Source organism: Pristis pectinata, chromosome 24 (assembly GCF_009764475.1).
Source record: "Pristis pectinata isolate sPriPec2 chromosome 24, sPriPec2.1.pri, whole genome shotgun sequence".
Taxonomy (NCBI): Eukaryota; Metazoa; Chordata; class Chondrichthyes; order Rhinopristiformes; family Pristidae; genus Pristis; species Pristis pectinata.
In genome coordinates this window covers 23,688,730-23,716,000 of record NC_067428.1, presented here as the reverse complement: position 1 = coordinate 23,716,000, position 27,271 = coordinate 23,688,730, and the positions used below count along the sequence as shown (strand labels likewise).

Sequence of the window (27,271 nt, the reverse complement as noted above, 5' to 3'; positions counted from 1 at the left end):
TGATTTAAGTTTCACTCACTCAGCAACTGTTGCCCTTCAATTTGGGGATGTGGCTCTGGAGTACTATTTGCAACATTACGTGGCAGCTTTATCAGGGTTTGGTGCAGTGGAGCCTGGTAAAGACAAGATATTAAGGTATTTATTTATTTGTCATATGCACATCGAAACACACGGTGAAATACATCTTTTGCGTTACTGAGAATGTGCTGGGGGCAGCCTGCAAGTGTCGCCACTCTTCCAGCGCCAACATAGCATGCCCACAGCTCCTAACCCATACGTCTTTGGAATGTGGGAAGAAACCGGAGCACCCAGAGGAAACCCACGCAGACACGGGGAGAACGTACAAGCTCCCTACAGACAGTGGCCAGAATTGAACCCGGGTCGCTGGTGCTGTAATAGCGTTACGCTAACCGCTACACTACCGTGCCGCCGTGCACAGTGGTGCAGCTGGTAGAGCTGCTGCCTTGCAGTTCCAGTGACCTGAGTTCAATCCTACCTCGGATATCGTCTGTGTGGAATTTTCATGTTGTTCTTGTGAACCCGTGGGTTTCCTCCATGTACTCTGGCTTCCTCTCATATCCCAAAGGCACGCCAGTTGGTAGGCTAATTAGCCTTTGTAAATAGCTCTTAGTGTAGTAGGATCTGGGGGAGTTGATGAGAATGTTGGGAGAACAAAGTAAGATTAGTGTAGGATTAATGTTCATGGGTGCTTGATGGTTGGTGAGAACTGTTTGGGCTGTTTCCATGCCACATGACCATGACTCTGGGAAGCTTTTACTGTGCCACTTTGCTCCTAGACCAGAACATCTTGAGCGTTTCTTTCACATGGCCCCATTTAAACTTCTTGCAATCCCCAAAATAATGTTGGTGGTAAATCCCTTATTCTGCAGTGGGAAAGAAAGCAATCTATAAAATTACACCATCTTTGTGACACCCTGCCGGAAAACTCTTCCAAGGATGGGAAATAATGGCCTAGCCACCAGGGATAGGGAACATGACTGATCACAGCAGTGTCAGTTGATTGTTAAGCATTTCCAGCAAAGCACCCACCCCTCCCACTGAAATGTGTGCCTCCATAGTGAAGATGGTCGCTTGTTGAATGCAGTCTCTTGTTGCTTGTCTGGTTCTTGACTGAACTGTTCAGAGCTATTTCGGGAGTATAAACAGAACTTTTCAGTTTTCGTTCTCTTCTCCCCCTCGCCCACCCAATCCCATTGTTTGTGGTTGGAGTGTAGGCTTGGTACTGGTGTACCAAGAGATGAACATTTTCTTACTTTTTGACCTCCTTCAAATGATGTGGGTTGTGATCAGGTGTTGCAGCTTTGTCCAATTGTTTTTCCAACACTGTTGACATTGGCACAGGATTGTCAAGTCCTGGCCTTGGTAGCAAACATAAACAGCACCCAAATGATGAAAGTTTCTGAGCATCTCTTTTCTCCAGCTTAAAGGAAGTAATGCTTCCTTTGAATTTTTTTTAAGAGAGAAAGATATTAGGTTACTGGATGTTGAGCTAAAGTATTTACCAGCTATGTCTATATTTAATATTTTAGCTGCAGTGAGACACTGTTACTTATCCAACTGTGGATAGGCAAGTGTTTCCCGTCATCTGCAGTCCACAGTGTGAGCAGCTGTGGTTAGCTGTGTCAGCTGTTGCTTTGGTTAGTGGGTAACACACTAATGTCTTAGAAGGTTGTGGGATTAAGTCCATTCCCAAGGATTTCTCTTAGTTTCCCAACCAGTTTTTATCTTTCCACTACCATTACTAAAACTTATTATCTGATGATTAACAGAATGCTGTTTATTTTGTACAGTCACTGTGCTTCCAATGGCTGTTGAATATTTTTTTAACACCACCTCCACTGGGACTTTTTTCTGTTCAGAAGAGAGAACAGAAATTATCTTTATCTTATCTTTTATTCTTGTAACGACCACAAAAGAGGCTATTCAGCCCATTGGGTCCATGCTGGCTCCTAAGGTAGCATTCCCACAACTCTCCTTATTATTCCGTACAACTTATTCCCTCTTTCACATACCCATCAACTCCCCTTTGATTCTTTTTGTTCACTAACCTACACTAGGGGGCAAGTTACAATAGCCAGTTAACCCATCAGCAGACTTTCAATAAGTGGAGGAAGTCAGAGCACACAGAGGAAACCCATGAAGTGGGTTCGAGAAGGTGCAAACTCTGCACAGATGGCACCCAAGGTTGGGATTGAACCTAGGTTCCTGGAGCTGTGAGGCAGCAACTAACTGCTGCACCACTATGTCGTCCATATAATTTAAGAGACCCAATAACATTCTTAAATGACCGGTTTTGATAAAGTAGATACAAAGAATGTTTCCAGTTGTGGGGAAGAACATAACTAAAGGCCACCAACGTAACATGGTCAACCAGAAATTGATTTGGATAAAGAAGCTTCTTAACTTCCCCAAGGAGTTGATAATGTGGAACTTGCCATCTTTAAGAGTGACTGAAGCCAATGATATAGCTGTATTTAAGAGGAGGGTGGACAAGCATACAAGGGAGAAGGGAAGAGATGGCCCCAACCAGAAATTTAGATGAGCAAAGCCAGGAAGGAGTCTCAGATGGAGCATAAATACTAGCATGGGAATGGTTGGCAGGACTGGCCTGTTTCTGTGCTGTATACCTTGTCTAGTCTATATTCTACAATGGCTGTCCTGTAAAGTGCTGCCGTTATGTGCTTGTCATAAGAACGCAGCCCAGTGTCGAACAGGACTGGCTGTTTCTCTGACACATTTGTTGCTGACCAAAGCCGGATGTAATACTCACGCAGGAACAGCAGTGTGTTCTGACCGGGTGGAGGGAGAACCAGTTTTCTCTGCAGAAAGGACTGGAATTTGACTTCAAGCTCTCAAATTGATTTTAATGAATTATCGTCACTAAAGCCTGAGGTTTCCTCTTTTTTAAAAAGGAAAATATCATGCTTATGAATCACTTTTTTGGTGGGGAGCTGGTAATTTGAGATTCCAATAACATGCAGGCCATTTAACTGTCTGCCTGACTGCAAAAAACAATAAAGACAAATTAGCTTGCAAATAATCCATTTATGATATTGTGGAGAATTTTTGATTTCCCATGGTGAGCGCAAATAGCCTGTAAATGATTTATTAATGAGTGTAAGTGCAGCAGGAACTGTGGCCCAAAAGTGCTGTTGCCTTACACAGGACAAATGTAGGAAATCCATCATAGTCGGTCCTTGGGGACTGTAAATGACGCCTTGTTAAATGCTGCCAACTCCTGAATTATCTCTTCGGCAAGCGGAAGCTTTAAATTTGGAGGTGTTGGCAAACCCTCTTCCTGGACGACATCCCACATGTATGTGCTGTTTAACCCTTGCCCTGCAAATTGTTTGCATTGCTATGAATCAGACAAAACTGGAATAATTGATAATACAGGTCGTTTATAAGCCATCTTTTTAATATCGAAGTAACTTTCAAGGTGTAATGTAAACTGCTATTTCTTTATCAGCCTTCCCCACTCAGAACATTAATGGTTGCTTTTGCATTGCTTTAGATATATTAAGTCCTAGCATGCAGACTTTATACTTTGCATTTGAAGACCTTGTACCCAAAGAAGGGATTGATTTAATTTAAAGCAGTTGTAGTGAAGACACAGTCCTAGAAATGTCCTGTGCAATTTTCAGTGCTAAACCAGAGTCTTAAATTTCCCTCAGTTTCAAAAATCTCATAGTATTAGGGTCAATTCCTAAATACCTCCAGCCACTATTTTGGGAACAGTATTAAAGACTGAATTTCATGTTTTATTTGCGTCTTTCCTCACAGCTCCAACCTTGAAGTAACCCTTAAAACGTCACAGGACAACAGCGCTCCTTCTGCTGTTGGGAACCCTTGGCAAGGAATGTGTATATAAGTTACAATGATGGGAGGGAGATGGGAGAGAACTCCTGTAGGGGGAGAGGCAGGTCACAGGGAACCTGCAGACAAACGAGCACAAGTGCCTGTGCAGCTCTTAAAGCCAGAGTCGCCCTTGCTGCAGGATCCTTGCGAGCTGTATGCCATGTAAGACTTGCAATGCTTGCCTTTATTAGTTGAGGCATTGAGTTCAAGAGTCAGGAAGTTGCATTGCAGCTCTATAAAAATCTGGTGAGGCCGCATCTGGAGTATTGCATTCAGTTCTGGTCGCCCCATTATAGAAAGGATGTGGAGGCTTTGGAGAGGGCGCAGAAGAAGTTTACCATAATGCTGCCTGGATTAGAGGACATGCGCTATGGGGAGAGGTTGGACAGGCTTGGGTTGTTTCTCCAGAGTGGTGGGGGCTGAGGGGAGATCTGATGGAAGTTCATAAGATTGAGGGGCATAGATAGATAAGATATCTTTATTGATCACATGTACATTGAAACACACAGTGAAATGCATCTTTTTGCGTAGCATTCTGGGGGCAGCCCACAAGTGTCGCCACGCTTCCGGTGCCAACGTAGCATGCCCACAACTTCCTAACCCATATGTCTTTGGAATGTGGGAGGAAACCGGGGCACCCGGAGGAAACCCACACAGACACGGGGAGAACGTACAAACCTTACAGACAGTGGCGGGAATTGAACCCGGGTCGCTGGCGCTGTAAAGCGTTACCCTAACTGCTGCACTACCATGCCTGCAAGCCAGTATCTTTTTCCTAGAGTTGAAATGAGAGGGAGAAAGTTTTTTTACACAGTGGTGGATGCCTGGTGTGATGGTGGAGGCAAATACAATAGTGGCATTGACTCTTAGGTAGGTGCATGAATATGCAGAGACTGGAGGGACATGGATATTGTATAGGAAGAGGGATTAGTTTAGTTAGGTGTTTAATATGTTCGACGCAGCATCATAGGCCGGAGGGCCCGTTCCTCTGCTGTACTGTTCTAAGTTCTAAGACCTTCTGTTCACTGCTGTAAGGAGTCATAGTTCTGCTGGCAAAGTGGGGACCCATCCATTTTAAATAAAAGCGACAATTACATTCACACCTGGAAGTGGCATTTTGCCACAGTGCAGGCATGCCTGGAGGGCACTCCTGCCCTTGTACTCACATGCCTGGCCACCTCCTGATGTGAGTGCCACTTCTTTTATCAGATGTCACTCTCTTGCCCCTTTCTGATCTGACCTGATGAAGTGCTTCTGGCCACTTAATTTTGAGGGTGAACCTGCAAGGAACCACCTGGTGGTGTGGTGACTGGGAGCCTAGTTTGGGTTTGTCTCCTTGAGATTTGTTTGGCAGAGAACTGTACAGCTTTTTAAATCTACATTTCAATTTGAACCTTCAACGGTTACAGAAGTTGGTTTCTCTGTGAGAGAATCGCACCAATCATAATTCACACCCATCCGGTTGATAATCTCATTTTTGGCTGCTGTTCTACCATTTACATTTGGATGCCAAAGAAATAATCCTAGAATAAAGGAAAATCTTGCGAAATATTCATCCTCCTTTAATGATTGACATCAACGGTCAGAAAACTGTGCAAAATTGATTAAAACCATGTTAACACCATGATCATCTGTGCAAAAATATTTTTGGGCATTGCTCAGATGAATTTCTATGCCCCCCATTTTCCCTAGAGCTCTTGAACAATGCTGTTCAGACCATTCAGTGAGAGCATAGACCAGTACAGCACAGGAACAGGCCCTTTGGCCCATGATGTCTGTGCCAACCATGATGCCAATTTAAACTAATCTCTTCTGCCTGCACGTGATCCATATCCCTCCACTCCCTGAATATTCATGTGCCTAATCTAAAAGCCCCTTGAGCACCCCCATCATATCTGCTGCTACCACCCCTGGCAGTGCGTTCCAGGCACCCACCACTCTGTGTTTTTTAAACAAAGAACTTGCCCCGCACATCTCCTTTAAACTTCCCCCTCTCACTTTAAAGCTATGCCCTCCAGTATTCAACATTTCTATCTTGGGGAAAGAAATTCTGGCTGTCTACCTTATCTATGCCTCTTATTTCTGTCAGATCCCCTCTCAGCATCCAACACTCCAGAGAAAACAACCCAATTTCCTCAAACCCATTGCACTATTCAATTAAACCTGGATTAATCCAAACTTTAAGTCTATTTAGCTTGCCTGGCTTTATAATCTCTTAATGTCTTTGCCCAACAAGCTTTAAAACTTTATTTATGCAGCACAGTAACAGGCCCTTCCAACCCAATGAGCACGCGCTGCCCAATTATGCCCATGTTAACCTACTAACTTGTACATCTTTGGAATGTGGGAGGAAACCCACGCAGTCATGGGGATAACATACAAACTCCTTACAGGCAGCAGCGAGAATTGAACCCCGATTGCTGGCGCTGTAATAGCGTTTCAAATGCTCATTCACTTTTCCTTCCTCTCTAATTTAAAAATGTAATATCAGGTTTCCACTACTGTGTGAAGAAGTGTATCCTGATGTAACTCTTGAGTGACCCTGGATAACTTTAGGATTAGATTTAATGGTTCTGGATCTTAAAATATTTTTGAGGTCTTCGAATCATTTTGTGATTGAGAATCTGATCAAACCTGGAGGACACGTTTAGAGATAATGCAACCAAAAATTGCATTCTACACTTTTATTTAAGATATTTACAAATACTATTTCTATTTTCTTGCAGCAGTGGGCCTCCAAGTGTGAGCAAAATCTTATCTCCTACAATCATAGAATTGTTATAGCACGAAAGGGAAATTATTTGGCCCTTTGAGTCTATACTCCAAAGAGGCAGCTCTGCCAACACTTGGGCAGTCCCTCAGTCCTGCACTAGTGTCGCCCTAGATGTCTGTCATAATTCAAAATCAAAGCTGCTGGAAATCTAAATAAAAGCGGAAGATAATGGGAATACTCAATGGGTCGGGCGGCATCTGTGAAGAGAACTGTCTGATGAAAGATGGCTGACCTCGAAAGTTAACTCTGTTTCTCCTTCGATATTTGCTGCATGCCAGTCTAGACTTTCTAGGTTTTCTATTTCTCTGTATTATATAATTACAGTGAGGATCAAAACTGTATTTGCTTTCCCAATAAAGTCATCAGCAATCAGGCATAACAATCGAAAAGATCTAAGCATGGTCTTCACTTGCTGGAAAGTAGATCTCAAAGTCTGTTCCATTTATACTTTAGAAACAGTGCAGAGAAGTTGTAGGTTAGTCTCTGGAAGCCAGACTCGGAGCAAGGTACAAGCATGCACATGCTGGCTGTGCTAATTGTGTAAAACTTTTGTATTCAAAGCTTTTGTATAATTATTGCACCTCTCTAGCCATTTTCACATCTATATCTCATTTGGCTGTCTGGCTGTGGATATATTTTTGGACTACATACTTAATCAGTTCTACACAGATACCAAATGCACAGAACACGAAACCACTGCTCTGGCTGATGCACCGCACTTTGCAGTGCAACTAGCCCACATGGACAAAGTCCCAGGTTCAGGCTTTTAGAACATAGCTGATCTGCATTTGTGGGGTTGGGGGGGTTGTTATGGGTAGTGGTGACTGTCTACTGGTCTGGCGGTGAGGTTAGGATTAAGTTTCTTACATTTTCCTTTCTGTAAATGTGACTTGTTAGAAGTTATTGTCAGTGATGAATGTGCATGCGTGGAAATGGGATGGTCTGGAGATTTCTACTGATAGTTTAAAAAATTGTTTCTCTAGTTGGGTAGCCCTGTTGACAGCCATTCCTTGACTTTTTGTTTTAAACCTTGAATGAAGATTTAATTCCTGCTCACCACCTGTTGACTTCTTACATTGCACTAGTGTCCCTTCAAAAATTAATTGGTTGTACACTCATTTGGGTCCTCAAGGATGTAGAAGGTGCTGTGCAAAGGAGGAACTTTCTTTTAATTATTTCTTTTACTCATTCATTTGTTGTAAAACTGGAGCAACTGTTGCAAATGACGTGAGCCAGTTCATCGTCTGTGCTGAGCTGGAAACCCCAGTGTGCTCCTGATGCGTTGTACCAAGGTAGTAATAAAGAGCCTACTTGAAGTTGTGCTAGTATTTGTTCTGGGAAAAATCGTGAAATGCAGCACCCCCATAGCTATGCGTATCCCAGCCAATGATTTTTGTGGCATTTGGAGGATGTGTGTTTGAGTTCTTGTCCCATTGAGACTAAATAGCTGTAGAAATGGACCTACTTGGGACTTCATTGTTGCTTTAGCATTTTGATTGTGAGGTGTATTTGTCCACATTTGTATGCTGGGCAAGTAGAACGCAATAGCACTGTTGAGAAGTGTTGGTATACATATGCCATTCTGGTTTGCTTAGCCTTATCATAAGTGACATGTTGATATGTCTACCACAGACGGATGTGGTATGAAGCAATTGAAATGTAATTTTTAACACCCTTTTTAATTTGGTGTCAATTGCTCTCAGTACAACATGCTCCTGCATGAGGTAGTGGAGAAACACATCTCTTATTTTAAATCTGATTTGAGGATTAGGATTTAAACTAATTGAACTTTTTCAACTGATTTCAAACTTTGAGACCACAGGATTTCTTTGGCTTATGTTGGTGACATTCTGGTATTGGTAGCAAGGGAAGACTTGCATTTATATAGTACCCACGGGATCATGCAGTAGTGATTCTTTTTAATGTGGGTTATACACAACAGCTGTTTTGTATTAACTACAGTTAATAATTTTGATATTAATAAACTATTAGTAGTTTTGTATTAACTACAGTTATTACTTGACTTAACTACAGTCAAGTAGTTAAGAACACCATTTCTACAAATGAAATCACTTGGGTTATTGTTTTGCTCCTGTTTAAAGGGTGTATTCTGGTTAGGCCACAGTGAGAATTCTTTGCTGTTGAAGTGTTAGTGTGACACCCAACATGTAACTACGTAGAGCTTAACTTGACAACTCAATTAATATTCAGACAACTTGTGTCCCAAAGTGCTTTGTTCCCAATGAACTGCCTTTTTGGTATAATGTCTGATATAATGGAGGAAATGCCTACAGCAGCTCATAAAAACCACAATGTGACAATGATCAAATTATTTGCTTTAGTGGTGTTGATCACGGATAAATATTGGCCTGGACACCCGGGAACTCCTTTCCCTCTCTTTTTTTAATTAAAAACTTGTGCAATAGGATATTTTATGTCCATCTTGGCAGACACAGCCTTCATTTTAAACTTCTCATCCAGAAGCAGGCACTTCGAGACATACAGGATGGAAATGGGCCCTTCGGCCCAACCAGTCCATGCCAACCATGTTGTCTGAGTTAGTCCGATTTGCCTGTGTTTGAAACTTATGACAGTGTAGCTTTCCATCATTGCTGCATTGGAGATTAAAATGTTTGTGCCGGTTTCGGGAGTGGTATTGAATTCAGCTTAGTGATGAGTGCCAAATGAGCCATGAGATGGTGTGGCCACACTTCTCCCACATGCAAGACTTGCTTAGTCACATACTTTTGTATGTGGCGTTTGGTAGTGCAACATACTGGCTAAGGGAAAGCTTCCATGAATGCAGAAGAAGTTCATGTAACTTTCTTTCTTGACTGGTTTGCTTCAATTCAAAATTTAACTGGAATAAGAGCGGCATGTCTCAACTCCAGCTACCCACATTGTATCCTGAATTAGGGTGCTTTCTGTGAGGATTTTGCACGTTCTCTCTGTGACCATGTGAGTTTCCTTCCATGTCTCAAGGACGTGTAGGTCACTTACCTAGTGTGTAGGTAAGTGGGAGAGCCTAGAGAGAAGTTGGGAATGTAAGGAGAATTAAAAGGATTAGTGTAGGGTTACAGTAACTGGGCAGTGGACAGTTGGCACAGACTTGATGAGCTGAAGGGCCCTTTTCTGTGCCGTATACAACTCTGACTCTATAAGAATCCTGCTCCAGAATGCAGTTTGTAGGATGCTTAAATAGTAAAATCCCTCTGTGTCTCATTGCCAAAGATCAAGTAATATAAATTTTATTTGGATGAGATAAGATATCTTTATTAGTCACATGTACATTGAAACACACAGTGAAATACACCTTTTGCTTAGAGTTTTCTGGGGGCAGCCCGCAAGTGTCGCTATGCTTCTGGTGCCAACATAGCATGCCCACAACTCCTAACCAGTACGTCTTTGGAATGTGGGAGGAAACCGGAGCACCCGGAGGAAACCCACGCAGACACAGGGAGAACGTACAAACTCCAAGAATTCCAGGATGTTACATTTTGCTCTAGTGAAGGAACTTCTTTTGATCGTTATGTCACTGTCCAATATTTCAAGGATATGGATCTGGCTGTCATTTGGGCTTCTGGTTGCTTATTACAGGCACAGACATGAATCTTTTAATGGTTACAAACAACTGATAATGTTAAAAATGTACTATACCAATAAAAATATATTTTGAAGCTGTACACCAGAGGTGCTATTAACTTCACCCCTGTAATGAGGATGGTAGAGGATGTGGGGTGTGGTGGAATAAGCCAAGGTTTCTAGTGGTTGAATTAAACTTTGGTTAGGCCACATTTGGAGTGTTGTGTTCAGTTCTGGTTGCCACACTATAAGAAGGATGTGGAGACTATGGAGAGGATGCAGAAGATGTTAGGATGATGCCTGGCTTGGAGTGTACTAGCTATAAGGAGAGGTTGGGCAAACTTGGATTGTTTTCTTTGGAGGTTTGGAGGCTGAGGTTGACCTGATCGAAGTTAACAAAATTATGAGAGGCATAGGTAGGGTTGATAGTCTTTTTCCAGGGTGGAAATGCCAAATACTAGAGGGCATAGGTTTAAGGTGAGAGGGGGAAAGTTTAAAGGAGATTTGTGAGAATTTTTTTTACACAGTGGTAGGTGCCTGGAACATACTGCCAGGGAAGGTGATAGAAACAGATAAAATAGCAATATTTAAGAGGCATTTAGACAGGCACATGAACAAGTAGGAAATGGAGGGATTTAGACCATGTGCAGTCATATGGGATTAATTTAGATTGGCATCATGGTCGGTGCAGACACAGTGGGCTGAATGGCCTGTTCCTGTGCTGTACTGTTCTGCATTCTATTAAGTAGGTACATGAGTGAGGGGGATTGGGCTTTGTGGCAAAGCCCCATCCCCCAGCTGTTGAGCAACTACTGATGTTCACTGTCTGTTTATGAAGGAACAATGGGCCACTTGACTGAAGCACAGGAAGCTAACTGTGAATTCATAACATAGGACAGCCAAGGGAAGGGGGTGGAATTTTGACATTTGTCATGCCCACACGTTAGCTCCGATTACCATCTACCTCGTATTCAGTTTCAGTTTGCAGCAATGCTCATTAGGCTATTTTAAAAAAAGAATCTCATTTGAGATGTTGTCACTAACTATGAAGGAGTTAATCTGTATTCTGCTAGCTCTGAAATTCAGTAAGTAACATGAATCTAATGGAGGACCTATGTCTTTAAAATGATGCACAGCGACCTAATTTGCCCCTTCTTGTCGTGCAGAGTATGATGGTGCTTTTTAACCATAGTGCAGGAGCTTGAAGTTAATTAATGTCTGTGTGTCTCTGTGTGGACTGCATAGTGTGTGATTGCTGACAGCCCTTTAGTTATGTACTGACGTAAAATACGTTTGAGATGTTGTTACCTCCATTATTGGAAATCTAATAAAGCACATTTTTGAATGTTTGTGTCTGGTTATTTCCTTTCTGGGAGTCTGACCTTTTCTCCTTTTCATTCTTGTTCCCTTACAGCGCTAGTCACATTAAATTGCTTAATTTTTATTTTCGGTTTTGTATGCTTGATGAGTTTGTCAGCATGACTGGTTATGTGCCTGAAATCTTCCGGAGCAAGTACAATGTCTCCCAGGCCTGCCTTCTGCCGCTTGTGCTTTGACATTACTCTTCAGCATTAAAACCTAATTAAATGCTGGGAGCTACCAACGTTGCCGGAGGATTCAACCCCATTGTCTTTTTTTTAAAGTAGGTAGACCTAAGTACCATGGCCTTCCGACTGATGCAGGGATCCTTATTAACTTTTAGCCATTCATTGTTGTGCAGCAATTCCACCTGGTAGTCTACGACTCAACGACATGAACATTGAATTCTAAACTTCTGGCAAACTGTTACCCCTGTGTCTTTTTTTTCTCACTGATACACCCAGTTCTTCCTACACTCACCCCAGCTCCTATCATCCTGTTTCTTTCTGCTTCTCTGCCCATTTGATCTGCCCATCACCCACATACTCCTCCCACTGGGTCCCCTCCCTCACTGTTCCTATCTGCCCTCCCCACTTCCCTCCCTTGATCCCATGCTTCACCTTCCTGTCCTACCAGATTCCATCATCTTCAGCCCTTTGTGGCCCCCACCTATCATGTTCCAGCTTCTGTCGCTATTTCCACTTTCCTCACCTCCACCTGCCTATCACCCTTCCTCATCTGGATCCACCTATCGCCTGTGAGCTCCCGATCCACCCTTTCTCCTCACCTCTTTTTATACTGGCTATCTCCCCTCTGTCTTTCAGTCCAGATGAAGGGTATTGACTCAAAACGTTGACTGTCCATGGATGCTCCCTGACCCGCTGAGTTCCACCAGCATCTTGTATATTGCTCCACATTCCAGTATCTGCAATCTATTGTGTCTCCATTATGCAGGCATTATGAATGCTTGGCACTGCCTGTTAATTGTATTGATTGCAATGGTCAGCTGCTGTTGACTGACATTCCAGCAGGAGGCCAGTGTCATGAGTGACTGTCACTTGTTCGAGTTAAGTAAAACCAGAAAATACAGTACTTGATTGGTCGGGCAGCATTTGTGGGAAGAGAAACTGAACATTTTGTATTCATGACCTTTCATCAAAAGTGGGAGAAGCAAAAGATTTAAACGTGCAGAAAGAGGGAAGGGCAGTGAGAACGCAAGGAGGTAGTAATGGGTGGAAAGTGGGAGAGTTAATGACAAACATGCCATGGAGCTGGGTGGAAGACATGATTGAGGTATTATAACAAAATGTTGGCTTGGAGGAGGTTGTAAATAGGAGAAGGCAAATAAAATCTGAATTTACCTAAAGAAGAAAATTGTACAAAGCTGGAACTGCTAATTATTGGAAATAGTTAAATTCAGTGAGTTTGGGAGGTTGTAACGCGCCTGGTGGGAAGATGGTTGTGTTCCTCAGGCTTGTGTGGGATTCGCACTTCTGCCTGTACCATTCTTTCAGCTTGTAAATCCAGGCTCCTGCCACCCTTTGGATTTCCAGACAGACAGGCACGGTGGTGTAGCGGTTAGCGTAACGCTGTTACAGCGCCAGCGACCCAAGTTCAATTCCTGCCGCTGTCTGTAAGGAGTTTGTACGTTCTCCCCATGTCTGCGTGGGTTTCCTCTGGGTGCTCCGGTTTCCTCCCACATTCCAAAGATGTACGGGTTAGGAAGTTGTGGGCATGCTGTGTTGGTGCTGGAAGCATGGTGACACTTGTGGGCTGCCCCCAGAACATTCTACGCAAAAGATGCGTTTCGATGTATATGTGGCTAATAAAGAAATCTTATTTTTTATCTTATCTTATCCTCCTCTCTCCATTAATCCTTTGACCAATTACTTTAAATTTATGCCCTCTTATTTTTGACCTCTCCACTAAGGGATCTGGGCCTTCCTATTTGCTTTACCTGGGGCCTTCATAATCTTATACACATCAATTGGGTCTCCTCTGTTCAAATGAAGCAATGCCATCACATCCAATCTTCTAACTGACCAAACCCCAAGGTCCATTAGACCAGTTAAAGTAGCCACCTCATCTCCCAAAGATGGTGGCACCTTGACCCATGTATACCGGTCAAAATAGAGTGACACTGTCTAATCCCATCTTCCAGTGCCAGGACTGTGGCCCTGAATCACAGTTCAAGTACTTTGGAAATATGATGTGATTTTTTTTTTGTCCATAGCACCATTTTCAGGTAGTGAGTTCTGGATCCCACCAGCTTCTTAAAAATCTGTGCTGACTCTTCTTGATTAATATGTGCCATCCTAAAGGAAGCTTTATGGTGTTCCTCACAAATGAATCCAGTAATTTTCCCATTATTGAGATTAAACTAACTGGCTTGTAACTACTCTGATCCTCCCTTTTTATATAACAGTACAAGAGCAGCAGTCCTCAAAGCCTCCTGTGATCTCCTGTAACCAGGACCAGATGGTTTTGACCCAAAATGTCAACAATCTTATCCCTCCCCCCCACAACAGATGCTACTCGACCCGCTGAGTTCTTCCAGCAGACTGTGTGTTGCTCCCTGCAGATTCCAGCACCTGCAGTCTCTTGTGTCTCCACAAGTGAGGTTGTAGTGGGAATGCAGACTCTTCCACAGATGGGGCAGGAGTGCCTGACTGGTCAGGCAAATGGGTAGTTTGTGAGGTAGTGTGATCCTTCTCCTGTTTCAAACTTATTTTTAATTAATTCATAGGGCTTTAGTGTGCACCCAATGCACAGACTCTGTTCTCTATACCATCCCAAATGCTTCTTCTCCACTTTGAGCAATCATGTGCCAGAGATTCCCAGGGGACGGGAATATTGCAAATTTTTTTTCATGGAAGCCTTTGGGTAGAAAGCATTTAATCACAGCCAGTCTGCATTTCAGTCAATTTTGAAAGCTTAGTGTTTGAAAAGGAGAGCAAACAAATTTTCTACCTTGTAACTTGAGCCATCTTTAGAAAGCATCAAACACTTCACAGAATTGAAGCAAGAAATAATCAGCTAGCAACCATCCTGTTAAGTAGCTGATCCCTTAAGTCACATTGAGAAGTGGGGGTGGGGGTTCTTCCTGCTGCCGTTCAGTTTTGTATGTATTCAAGTTGATGTTACACACTGATTGATGTCAGCCAGATGTTCAGTGTGCACGTGCTAATACTCTTGCCAATATAGCATCATTAACATTCCAGGCATGTGTCGCCAACACCATTTTGGACTTTGCTTTTGTAGCGTAAAATAAACAGGCTCCACCAACTCCAATTCTACGTCCAATACATTGATGCTAAAAATGGCCCTGTAACTTTATATATAATAAAAGCAGAAGAATTTTCGGGAGAAGTTCTTTTGTTAGACTTCAGCATCAAATGCATACAAGAACCACTGAGCTGTGGTTCCCTTCACAGTTTTATTTGCTTTCAGACGCATTCAGCATTACCAGCCAAAGGTTAAAATTTCATACCTTTATGTCTTCATTTAGCTTGTTAATAGTATGACCCTCCGAGTTTCTCCAGCATTTTGTATTTTGAGTAATTAATTCTCTGCAGGAGGCTGAGGGGAGATCTGGTAGAGGTATGCAAAATTATGAGGGGCATAGATAGGATAAGTCGGAAGAACAGTTTCTCCTTAAGACAGACCTCTGTAAGCGGGCATTGGTTTAAGGTGAGGAGCAAGAGAGTTGGAGGGGATCTGAGGAAAAAATATTTCACCTAGAAGGTGGTGGCAGTCTGGAGCTCAGTGCCTAAAGGTTGGTGGAGGCAGTAGAGTTATAGTGTTCTACAGCACAGAAACAGGCCCTTCGGCCCATGACATCCATGCTGACCATTTTGCCCATCTACACCAATCCCATTTGCCTTCACTAGGTCTGTATTCTATTTAAGTGCATGTCTAAGTATGTCTTAAAATAGTGATTGTATCTGACTCCCACCACTTCCTCTGGCAGTGAGTTCCAGATAGCAACCACTGTGTGTTTGTATTTAAAAAAACCTACCCCTCAAGTCCCCTTTTAACAATTCTTCCTCTCACGTTAAACTTATGCCCTCTTGTTTTTGATACTCTTTCCATGGGGAAAAGATTCTGACAATCTACCTTATCTGTGCCTCATAATTTTATAAACCTCTGTCACATCACCCTTCAGCCCCCTTTGCTCCAGAGAAGAGAAACCCAGCCTATCCAATCTCTCCCCATAATGTGTCTCTCACCAGTGCAACCACATCCTTCCTATAGTGTGGGGACCAGAACTACACACAAAACTCCTAGTGCGGTCTAACCAGTGTTTTGTAAAGTAGCAACATAACGACTCCAGGTACTCTTGTAACATTTTAAAAATTAGCTGCATGAGCACTTGCATTGCCAAGATGTAGAAGGCTACAGTAAATGGGGTTAGTAAAGATGAGGATGGAAGGGCTGTGCTGTGTGACTCTTGAGTCTATGACTTGTGGGTTTATTGGTCAACAAGCTGCATGACTGGTCTCCAACGTAGAAGTTAAAGAGTGATCCTGGATATACAGTTTCTTGTTTAGCTAAATAAGTGCTAAAACTGGACTTGCTCATGAAACTGATGGGGGAGCTACCAAAAATGTTCATTGGCAATTGCTTCCCTATTCTAGAATACGCCAAACTAGTTATCACATGATCTAAGGTACCTCGACTGTTGTTCCAAATGAATTGCAGTATGCATTGCACTCGCAGTAGCTTCTTGCATCCATTTTCTGCACAAATTCATGCTGATCTGTTCTCAATTGGATGTTTAAACAAAACCAATCCTTTTCTTCCTAGACTGAAATAGCGAAGAGACTGAATGTGATCTGTGCTCAGCTCCTTCCTTACCTCTCACAAGAAGTAAGTATGACTTTTTAGCTGTCATAAAATTTGTTAATTTCCTCTAAATGAATCAGTTTAATATTTGTAATATATCTGGTCATCTAGGCACTGTCTGGTTTTTGATTTTTCTTGTGTGTGTTTATTAAAATTTGTGAAATAGTTGAATTCTATTTAACATATCTGTAACAAAATAATATCATAGAATTGTACAGGATGGAAACTAATGTTTTAGGTTTGTGAAATGGAAAGACTATGCAACAAGTTATTTCATTTTGGGTTCTTGGATCAAGTTGCCTTGGGTTAGAAGGAATCAATGAGGCTATAACTTGTTCTTGCATAAGATGGAGTTTTAGATTTTCCAGTATTTACACTATCATATTTAATTATAGATGATAACAGAAAAGAAAGGAGCAGTGATCATACTTTTTTATTATGTATAAGGACGATGGATTTGCATTTGTATGGTACCTATGGCCATCTTAGATATTCCAAAGTACCAGATAGCCAATTAAGCATTTTTGAGGTTATGATGTGCTGTCTTTTGGATGCTAGGAGATGAAACCCTTAGGGGGGGAAACATCATTTCGAAAGTGCTTTATGATAATGTCCACCCTAACCTGTTTCACTCTAAAGCGGATTTAACCAGCTTACTAGAATGCACATACTGTGAAATGGCTTATTCCATCCAATGTTACTGGTTTTCATTTTGGTGTCTTTCCAGCATCAACAACAGGTAATCCAGACCATTGAACGTGCAAAGCAGGTGACCATGGGCGAGTTAAATGCTGCAATTGGGGTCCGAGGACTTCCTATTCTACCACCCCCAGTATGTATACCTGATTAATGCTAATTCCTATGGACTTTTTAACATTTACTTTTGCTGGAAGTTTTACATAACTGAATTTGGGGAGAGCTAGTCTAGCAAAGGCGGAGAAGTGAAGGATTGGTGGTCTCGCATTCCTGCAAGTGTTTGAAGTAGGAACCATGACTTCATCTTAAGATTGTGGGTCTAAGATGTAGCAGCTTAAAAAAAAATCCACTCGTGCTTTGCAGCTCCCAAGCACAAGCCAGGTCTTGGATGGGAAACTTAAGTCTTTAACTGTCCTGGAATGGTTCCATATTGGATGTATCACACGGTGCTGCTTCTCCTGATGTAATGACCAATCAGTGGGCAGCAGAAGCAAAATCCCAGTTGAAACAGGTCACCACCACACCTAACCTCTCCCTCCCCAATACTCATCCTGCACAATCTTTTTGATCAGATACACTTCAACATACAGCAGTTTCAAAAAAAAATCCATTTATGGACAGAAATGGATAGCAAGTGACAATAATCTTGTGAACTAAGCTTGTGCTTGTGTGGATCTCCCAATGGGAACTTCCTGGACAAACCTGGCGGTGAGGACACAAGATGGACGGATAAACCTTTTGGTCGCTGACTAAGCAGTTGCCTGGGCCTAACCAGCTGTCATAGCAATCAAAATAATGAATGGTTTCTTTTCTTCTGAAATATTTTTGAAAGTTACTCTAAAACTATTACATTTATTAAAGTTAGTGAGAAAAATTGAAAGATTATTACTCTTAAAACTCTTAAATGCTGTCTAAGTATAGGCTTTGGGAGATTGTCAGTGACATCAGGGAGTGGTGCAGACAATGGTCGTGTTGATGAAACGGGAGCTGAGGAACCAGGATGGTGAAAGCTGAATATGGAACTTGCCACATGTAGGTCCCCACTCCAGCACAGTATTGGAAAGCCTTAATATCCCTAGAGTCACCCATGATAGCCTGTGCTGAAACTTAATGCAATTTCTTTAAATATTTTACAAGGAGCATTGATATCATTTCCGGGTGATCCCAATGTAGAAACCATATCTAGTGCAAAGGTGAATGCAGCTGGTCCAATTTCAGAGCAAGGCAAAATGACCCAGAAGTGTTTTAGCAGTTCACTCCAGTAAAAATCACTTGCATGATTCTAGGCAATTGGGTCATAAGTGCATGCTGGTAGATGAATTGGCTACTGTACATTACTACTTAGTATGGGTTAATGGGAAAAACAGTCAAAGGGGATTTGATGGACATCTGAGCGAATAAGTTGCAGGGTACAAGGAGGAATAGAGAGAGGAATGGGACTAATGGGATTGCTCCCCTGGGAGCCAGCATGGAGTTGAAGGGATGAATGGGCCTCCCTCAAGACAATAGAATGACCTACCAGGGGAAAGCCACAATGGTCAGGTCTCAGGCACTGAGTCTGGCTCTTTGGCTCAGAAGGGAAGTGGGGAGGAGAGGCAAGCGGTAGTGACGGGATTCATTGGTTAGGGGTGCAGACAGGAGGTTCCGTGGACGAGAACGAGACTTTCGGATGGTATGTTGCCTCCCAGGTCAGACATGTCTCGGATTGAGTCCATAGCATTCTTAAGGGGGAGGGTGAGCAGCCAGAGGCCATGGTACATGTTGGTACCAATGACATAGGCAGGAAAAGTGACGAGGTCCTGCAACGTGAATTCAGGGGGTTAGGTGCTAATTTAAAAGACAGGACCTCCAGGGTGGTGATCTCAGGAATACTACCCGTGCCATGTGCTAGTGAGGCAAGAAATGGGAAGATAGTGCAGTTTAACACATGGCTAAGCAGATGGTGCAGGAGGGGGGGGCTTCAGATTTTTAGATCATTGGGCTCTCTTCCAAGGCAGGTGGGATCTGTACAAACGGGACAGTTTGCACCTGAACTGAAGGGGGGACCAATATCCTTGCGGGAAGGTTTGCTGGTGATACTCGGTGGGGGGGGTTCCAGAGTGGCAGGGCAGCAAGTGGTAAAACTGTGGGGAAAGTAGGTCTTAAGACTATAAGATGGAAACCGAAAGGTTGAGTGTGGTGGGGCTAATGTTCTGAGTTGCATCTATTTCAATGCAAGGAGTATCGTAGGTAAGGCAGATGAACTTGGAGCGTGGATCTGTATGTGGAATTATGATATCGCAGCCATGAGTGAGACTTGGTTGCAGGAGGGGCAGGACTGGCAGCTCAGTGTTCCGGGGTTCTGTTGTTTTAGACGTGATAGAGAGGGAGGTATTAAAGGGGGAGGGGTGGCATTACTCATCAGGGAAAATGTCATGGCAGTGCTCAGAGAGGACATACTGGAGGGCTCAACTACCGAGGGAATTTGGGTGGAACTGAGGAATAAAAAAGGGATGACCATGTTAATGGGACTATATTATAGACCTCCCAATAGTCAGCGGCATTTAGAGGAACAAATTTGTAGAGAGATAGCAGACAGTTGCAGGAAATATGAAGTTGTGATAGTAGGTGATTTTAAGCTTCCACATATTGACTGGGACTCCCGTACTGTAAAAGGACTGATGGGATCGAATTTGTCAAATGTGTTCAGGAAAGTTTCCTTAATCAATATGCACAGGAGAATGAAGGGAGATCTTGTAGAGGTATACAAAATTATGATGGGTGAATGAATGCAGGCTTTTCCCCTCAGGTTGGGTGAGACAGGAACTAGAGGTCATAGGTTTAGGGTGAAAGGTGAAATATATAAGGGGGAACTTCCTCACTCAGAGGGTGGTGCGAGTGTGGAACGAGCTGCCATCAGAAGTGGTGGATGCGGCTTCAATTGTAACATTTAAGAGAAGTTTGGATAGGTACATGAATGAGAGAGGTATGGAAGGCTATGGTCCAGGTGCAGGTAGATGGGACTAGGCAGAAAACCAGTCCGGCATGGACTAGGTGGGACGAAGGGCCTGTTTCTGTGCTGTAGTGCTCTATCACTCTATATATAAGAATATATATAGTGGATTAATGAGTGCTGATGTGTTTGGGATTTGCAGATCTGAGTTTCTGCCTGCAAATTTCTCCTCCCAAATAAACTTCAAGAGTGGTGGTGGGGAAGAGGGTGGTTCAAGTGCATTGCTGTGGAACAATCCAATTTGGGCACATCTGTATTCAGCATCAATAGTATCCTATGAATTCCAGTTAAGTAGTTTCTTTTTATCACTGTGCACTTCCTACAGGCCAGCAGAAAGTAAATTGTTGCACAGTATGAATGTGTGGCTTTTAACAGGCTGATTGGCGGCATCCATCATTAAGGACCCTCACCATCTGGGACGTGCCCCCTTCATGTTATTACCATCAGGGAGGAGGTACAGGAGCCTGAAGAACCACACTCAACATTTCAGGAACAGTTTCTTCCCCTCCGCCATCAGATCTCTGGTCCATGAACCCTACCCTTTTGCACTATTTATTTATATTTGTAACTTATAGTAATTTTTATGTCTTGTGCTGTACTGCTGCTGCAAAACAACAAACTTCGTGACATATGTCAGTGATAATAAAACCTGATTCTGATCCTGTTGAATCGTGGAACGCAGGACTAGAGGAGGCCATTACATTCATCCAGTTTGTGCTGGTTCTTATGATGACTTTAAAACTGCTTAGGTTTCGGGGAGAATAAATAGAAGAAACATTCTCCAAGGTCCCATAACCAGAGCGTGCACAGACCTGGTGATAGGTAAAAGAACAAGAGGAAAAGAAGTTTTTAAAGACAGGTGGTTAGGATTTGAAACACAAGGCATAACTATTGGATACAGGACAATAAGAGAATAGAATAAGTACTTACAAGGGGAAAAAATTGTGGAAAAATAATAGGGAAAGTTGGGATTAACTGGAATATACTTCAAAAGAGCAAGGGTGAACTGGATGTTGAAAATTGATCCATTTTCTTTTGTTCACTGTATCACATCAGGATTTACCTTCAGGTTGTACTTGGCATTTGATGAGCTGATACCTTGAATTAATATCTAATATTTAACATACTGTTATTTGGGAGTCATCAAATTTTCAGATTATTCTGCTGATTTTGTGATTGATATATGTTGATCTTGATAAAAGCTTGCTAATAATGCAGCAAGTACACTAATGGCCTGAAAGTAACTGATTTGACCAGTAATGTCAAGTGTTTAATTTTACCCTCTTTTCCTGTTGCAGAATAACAGCCATTAAATCTAAATTCAGTTGCTAATCATATAGTGTGCCTGATGGTGACTTGAACTGCAGTAGGTATCCTAAGGACTAAAGGGAGCAATGCTTGATCAAAATTGCTTAATACTGATGCAAGAAGATAAACAGAAAGAAAACCAAAATTCAGATAGTTGTTTTAACTTGTGGACAGCAACCAAAGATTGATTAAAAGCTTCCTTTCATGAGTGACTTTGAAGCTGAGCCTTGGTGTAATTATTAAACGTTTGATTTGGCATGCAGTGTTTGACCCATGTTCTGCTTTCTGTATGCATATTTCCTTTGCCATTCTAGTCTAGCAAGGTTGTCATTGCAGTTAATTTCTAGCTTACTGAATGTGGTGTGTTCTTACCCACATCCCTTTCATTCCCCCTCCACTAATCCCCAACCATTCCAACACAACACTTTCTGCAACTTGCTTTGACGTGGTATCAAACATCTGGAAAACATCCATCATCCTGAGGGAGGTTTGGTGACAGCGGCCTCGGTCTTAAAGTAAAGGGACCACATGCAAGAGAAAGAATGGCGTCTGAAGGCCTGGGGCTAGCAACGCCTCGTTTTACGTGGGCTTCCTCAAAATAATTAAAAGTAGATTCTAGCTCAGTGGATGACTGACATAGGTCAAAATAATGAAAGTTGAAATATAGTGAATTACAAATCTGTGTAACCCAAGCATGGATTCCAATGCATCAACCATATCATTTCCTTTTGCCTATCTCATTTTTTTCCTTTGTCTCTCTGTCTCTCTGTCTCTCTGTCTCTCTGTCTCTCTGTCTCTCTGTCTCTCTGTCTCTCTGTCTCTCTGTCTCTCTGTCTCTCTGTGTGTGTGTGTCTCTCTCCCCTCCCTCTCTCTCCCCCCCCTCTCCCCCCCTCCCTCTCCCCCCCTCCCTCTCCCCCCCCTCCCTCTCCCCCCCCCCCTCTCCCCCCCTCCCTCTCCCCCCCTCCCTCTCCCCCCCTCCCTCTCCCCCCCTCCCTCTCCCCCCCTCCCTCTCCCCCCCTCCCTCTCCCCCCCCCCCTCTCCCCCCCTCCCTCTCCCCCCCTCCCTCTCTCCCCCCTCCCTCTCTCCCCCCTCCCTCTCTCCCCCCTCCCTCTCTCCCCCCTCCCTCTCCCCTCCTCCCTCTCCCCCCCTCCCTCTCCCCCCCTCCCTCTCCCCCCCTCCCTCTCCCCCCCCTCCCTCTCCCCCCCCTCCCTCTCCCCCCCCTCCCTCTCCCCCCCCTCCCTCTCCCCCCCCTCCCTCTCCCCCCCTCCCTCTCCCCCCCCTCCCTCTCCCCCCCCTCCCTCTCCCCCCCTCCCTCTCCCCCCCTCCCTCTCCCCCCCCTCCCTCTCCCCCCCTCCCTCTCCCCCCCTCCCTCTCCCCCCCTCCCTCTCCCCCTCCTCCCCCCCTCCCTCTCCCCCCTCCCTCTCTCCCCCCTCCCTCTCTCCCCCCTCCCTCTCCCCCCTCCCTCTCCCCCCCTCCCTCTCCCCCCCCTCCCTCTCTCCCCCCCTCCCTCTCCCCCCCCCTCCCTCTCCCCCCCCTCCCTCTCCCCCCCCTCCCTCTCCCCCCCCCTCCCTCTCCCCCCCACCTCCCTCTCCCCCCCCCTCCCTCTCCCCCCCCCTCCCTCTCCCCCCCCCCCCCCTCTCCCCCTGACCAGCAATGTTACTAAACTGCACTCTTGACCATGCTGAGTCTTGTTATTGAATAGTCAGTTCATGATTGTAAAAGAAACTTGGATAATTCATTGTAACTAACTTCAATGTAAAAATCATCCTGTGACTGACATTGTTGTGTCAAGTCACCTTCTGGGTAGCACAAAATTCCATATTCTATGCCCCAACCTATCTGCCACACACACTCCCAACCCCCCACAACTCTCACCCTTACAACTGTGCTAGTGTACTACTGTACTGGGACTCCTTTATTAGGAGAGCTGTCATTTTGTGTTGTCTCCCCTCCAATGATAAAATGTTTAGTATTCATTTAGGTGGAGAATTACAAATCTTGTGAGCCAGCAGTGTGTCTATTCATTGCTATCCAGGCATGTTGTATTATACATCTGTGGGAGGGTTGGCAGTTTTGTTGCCTGTGTGAATCATGCATGAATGTAATTTCTAATTGGTCATTTTTCTTTCCTGCTCTCTCCTTGTTGGAACAGCACCACTTCCAACCCCAACAGCTGTCCCACCACGCTTCTCCATTCCCGCTTGCTCTCCACCCATCGGGGCTGCAGCTTCCTGCCATGTCTTCAATTGGAGCCAGCTCAGGTCTTCTGGCCCTCTCCAATGCCCTTGCAGCACACCCCCAGTTTGCCCTTAAAGAAGAGAAGAACCATCAAGATCCGGAGCATCGTAGAGGTAAAGTAACCTGTGCTTATTTCCATGCAGTTTACCTGTTGATAAGTGTTTAAATATAACTTGCTCACCGGTGCAGATTCTAAAATGATGCCCAATCTCTCACCTTGCTGTTAAGCCCCATGCTCAGGAGCATTGGAGGCTGGTTCCTAGCTTATGTTGGTGGACAAATATTAAATTACTCGAGTAGTAAGACAGAGTTTTAGATGAATAAGGGCACAGAATGTACACTGGGCAGGGGACTTTGTCTGTCACCAGGAATTCCATCACTAACTGACCTGTTGGTGTCCTGAAGGGCATAGCTGCTAGATTATGTTTGTTACATAGAACACTACAGCACAGTGCAGGCCCTTTGGCCCACGTAGAGAGTGAACCAACACAAAGAACAAATCCATTTGACCTTGTCCACCCCAATGGTAGATGCATCTATGCATGACAAATTTGGCAGAAGTGACCAATACATAGCCCCTGTGGAGACAGTCACTTCTTCACACCAAAAGCACCCTCCATAGTGTTGTGTGGTACTGCAATTGTGTTTTATGCAACAGACTTGCAACCGATCTGGCAGCGATAACAATATTTAAAAGACTTTTGGACAGGTACATGGATAGGAAAGGTTTAGAGAATATGGGCCAAATGCAGGCAAATGGGACTAATGTAGATGGGCATCTTGGTTGGCATGGACGAGTTGGGCCGAAGGGCCTGTTTCCGTGCTGTTTCACTCTGTGATTCTATGAACTCAAACCTGGGCATCCGTGAGGCACTGGATCATCAACAGCGGCAGAAATGTACACCACCTCACTCTAACCTTGTGGCCCAGAATACTCGCACTCCATTACTATCAGGACAGGGGATCAATCCTGCTTCAAGTAGGTGGGGTGAAGGTTTTATTAGAGCAGGTGTACCTAATGATGAGATGCCAACCTGGTGAAGCTCTGACACAAGATTCTGTGTATGCTAAGGAGGACCCAAGCAATCTCACAATCAACAGATCAGATCAAAGCTCTCTGCAGTCCTGCCACATCTAGTGGTGAATGGTGGTGGACAACTAAACATCTAATCTGAGCTGGTGGAGGCTCATAAATTATCCTCATCCTCGACATTGTCAGGACACTGCATGTGACTGCTAAGGGAAAGTGCAAAGTATTCACACGCACATCCAGCCAGAAACATCGAGTGGATGATCCATCTCCTGAGGTCCTTGCCATCACAGAAGCAAGTGTTCAGCCAATTCCATACACTCCACTTGGTAGTGAGAAACAGCTGAGAGCACTGCATGCACCAAAGGCTTTGGAACCTGACAACATCCCAGCTGCAGTACTGAAGACCTGTGCTCCACAAATAGCCTTACCTCTGGCCATGTTTTTCCTGTACAGTTACTACATTGGTATCTACCTGGCAATGTGGAAAATTGCCCACATTTGTCCTGTTCACAAAATACAGGACAAATTCTACCTAATTACTGCCCAATCAGGCCACTGTCAGTCATTAGCGAAGTGATGGATGGCATCATTGACTGTGCTATCAAGTGATCGCTAATCACCAACAACATGTTCATGGACGCCCAGTTTGGGTGTGATCAGGACTACTTGACTACAGATGTCATCTTGGCCTTGGTCCAATGATGGACTAAAGAGCAGAGGTAAGGCGAGAGAAGCTGACTTTGGTGTCAAGCCACCATTTGATGGAAGTGTGGCATCAAGAAACCCTGGTAAAACTGGTGATGTTGGGCTTCAAAGGGAAAACAATCTGGTGGTCAGAGCCATACCTCACACAAAGAAAGCTGGTTGTGATTGTTGCAGGTCAATTATCCCAGCCCTAGGACATGACTGCAAGTGTTCCAGAGGCATTGTCCCAGGCCAAACCATCTTCAGCCGCTTCACCAAGGACCCTTCTTTCATCATATGGCAGAGGTGGGGATGTACAACGCTCAATCTCATTTGCAACTCCTCAGCAAACTAAACTGTCTGTGCCTGGATATAGCAACATTCAAGCAATGGCTGGTAGGTGGTAGGTAACAATCATGCCACAGATGCGCCAGATAATGACTACCTCCAACAGGAGAGTAATCCCCAACTCTTATAATCCCCTCCCATCATTGAAATGTGGCTGCAAGAGCAGGCTGGGCTGGGATGTCCTGTTGCAGTTGATTCGCTTCCTGAAACCCCAAAACATTACCACAATTACTCAGGTACCAATCAGGAGTGCGATGGAGTAATGTCTACTTTCCTGGACAAGTGAAACTCCAACAATGCTCAAGAGGTTTGACACAATCCACAATAATGCCACCTTTTTGACTGGTAGCCCATCTACCGGGCTAGACGTCCATCTTTCCATCACTGCTGCATCGTAGGTGCAGTATGTGTACCAATGACAAAATGCGCTGCAATTACTCACCAAGGCTTCTCCAACAGGACCTCCCAAATTGGCAACCTGTAGCTCCAAGAAGGTCAAGAGCCCTGCAGGAATGGGAACACCATTAACTGCAGGTTCCCCTCCAAGTTGCACACCATTCTAACTTGGAAATATCACTGTTCCTTCATTATTGGGTCTAAGTCCTAGAATTTGCTATCCATTAGTTCCGTGGGAGGACTTTACTAGAAGGACTTTGGTGGTTCAAGAAGATAACTCCCTCGCACCTCCTCGGGTAAATGGGGATGAGCTGTAAATTCTGGCCCAGCATTGATGCGCAGATCTTAATAAATGGATAGATTTAGAGAAAATGTCCTGTTCTTCCACCATAACTTGGAAGGTCGATGTGTGTAGTCAGATACTCAGCTTCTGGGGTTCTGCAAGTCTTCTGTCAAAGTTATTGCGGATGATTGGGGGATCCCCTTCCGGAAATGTCGCTTCACTGGCCTTGGAGGTAATGAGTTCAGGGTAAGTTTGTGGCTTACTCCATTATCTAACTTTGAGTAATTGATGCATACTGACTCGTGATATACTGCAGAAGATGACTAAAACAGTAGAGCCTTGCAAACTCCATCCCCGTTTGCACAAGTAGGCAAAACTGTCCTCAAGGTGACTTTATTTTAGCATATTTTCTGCAAGGAGGCTGCCTATTTCACAACAGGAGATTCCATGCGTCCTTTTGGCCAGCTTAACAACATTCTTTTGGAAAAATCCTCCATTGGATGTTTAATATAGAAAAGGAGTAATTTTGGAAGGAGGAGGAGGGAAAGAATCTATTTTAAGTTGTACAGTTTTTAATATATTTGGGTCACAGAGGGGTCTAGGTTTGTGAACAAATGGGTCACTAGATTTGAAGGTGCGTGTAGGGAACCTTGGATCAACTGTAGACCTAAAATGATAACAAGGAGGTAACACTAAACTTGTTTGATCTCGGACTATTGCTGTAATTTTTTTTAAGCCCATTGTTATGAAGGGGGAAATAGTACTGGCAAAAATGTATAGCACTGACTCATGTGGACCTTGCATATCTAACGAGTGATCCGAGAAGTTTCCTCCCCCTCTCGCCACAGCTAAGGT

General features: G+C 44.0%; 1 protein-coding gene across 3 annotated transcripts in view; it reads left to right on the top strand.

The window, feature by feature from the left end:
* Nucleotides 1–27,271, top strand: part of LOC127582363 (transducin-like enhancer protein 4) — a 182,993-nt gene that overhangs the window by 65,869 nt on the left and 89,853 nt on the right. For 2 of the 3 annotated variants that reach the window (XM_052037532.1, XM_052037534.1), the window contains exons 5-7: nucleotides 16,400–16,462; nucleotides 17,166–17,270; nucleotides 23,587–23,785. In XM_052037532.1, the coding sequence (XP_051893492.1) occupies nucleotides 16,400–16,462; nucleotides 17,166–17,270; nucleotides 23,587–23,785 (367 nt within the window). The remainder of the gene's footprint in view (nucleotides 1–16,399; nucleotides 16,463–17,165; nucleotides 17,271–23,586; nucleotides 23,786–27,271) is intronic. The other variant, XM_052037533.1, reaches the window with a different exon arrangement.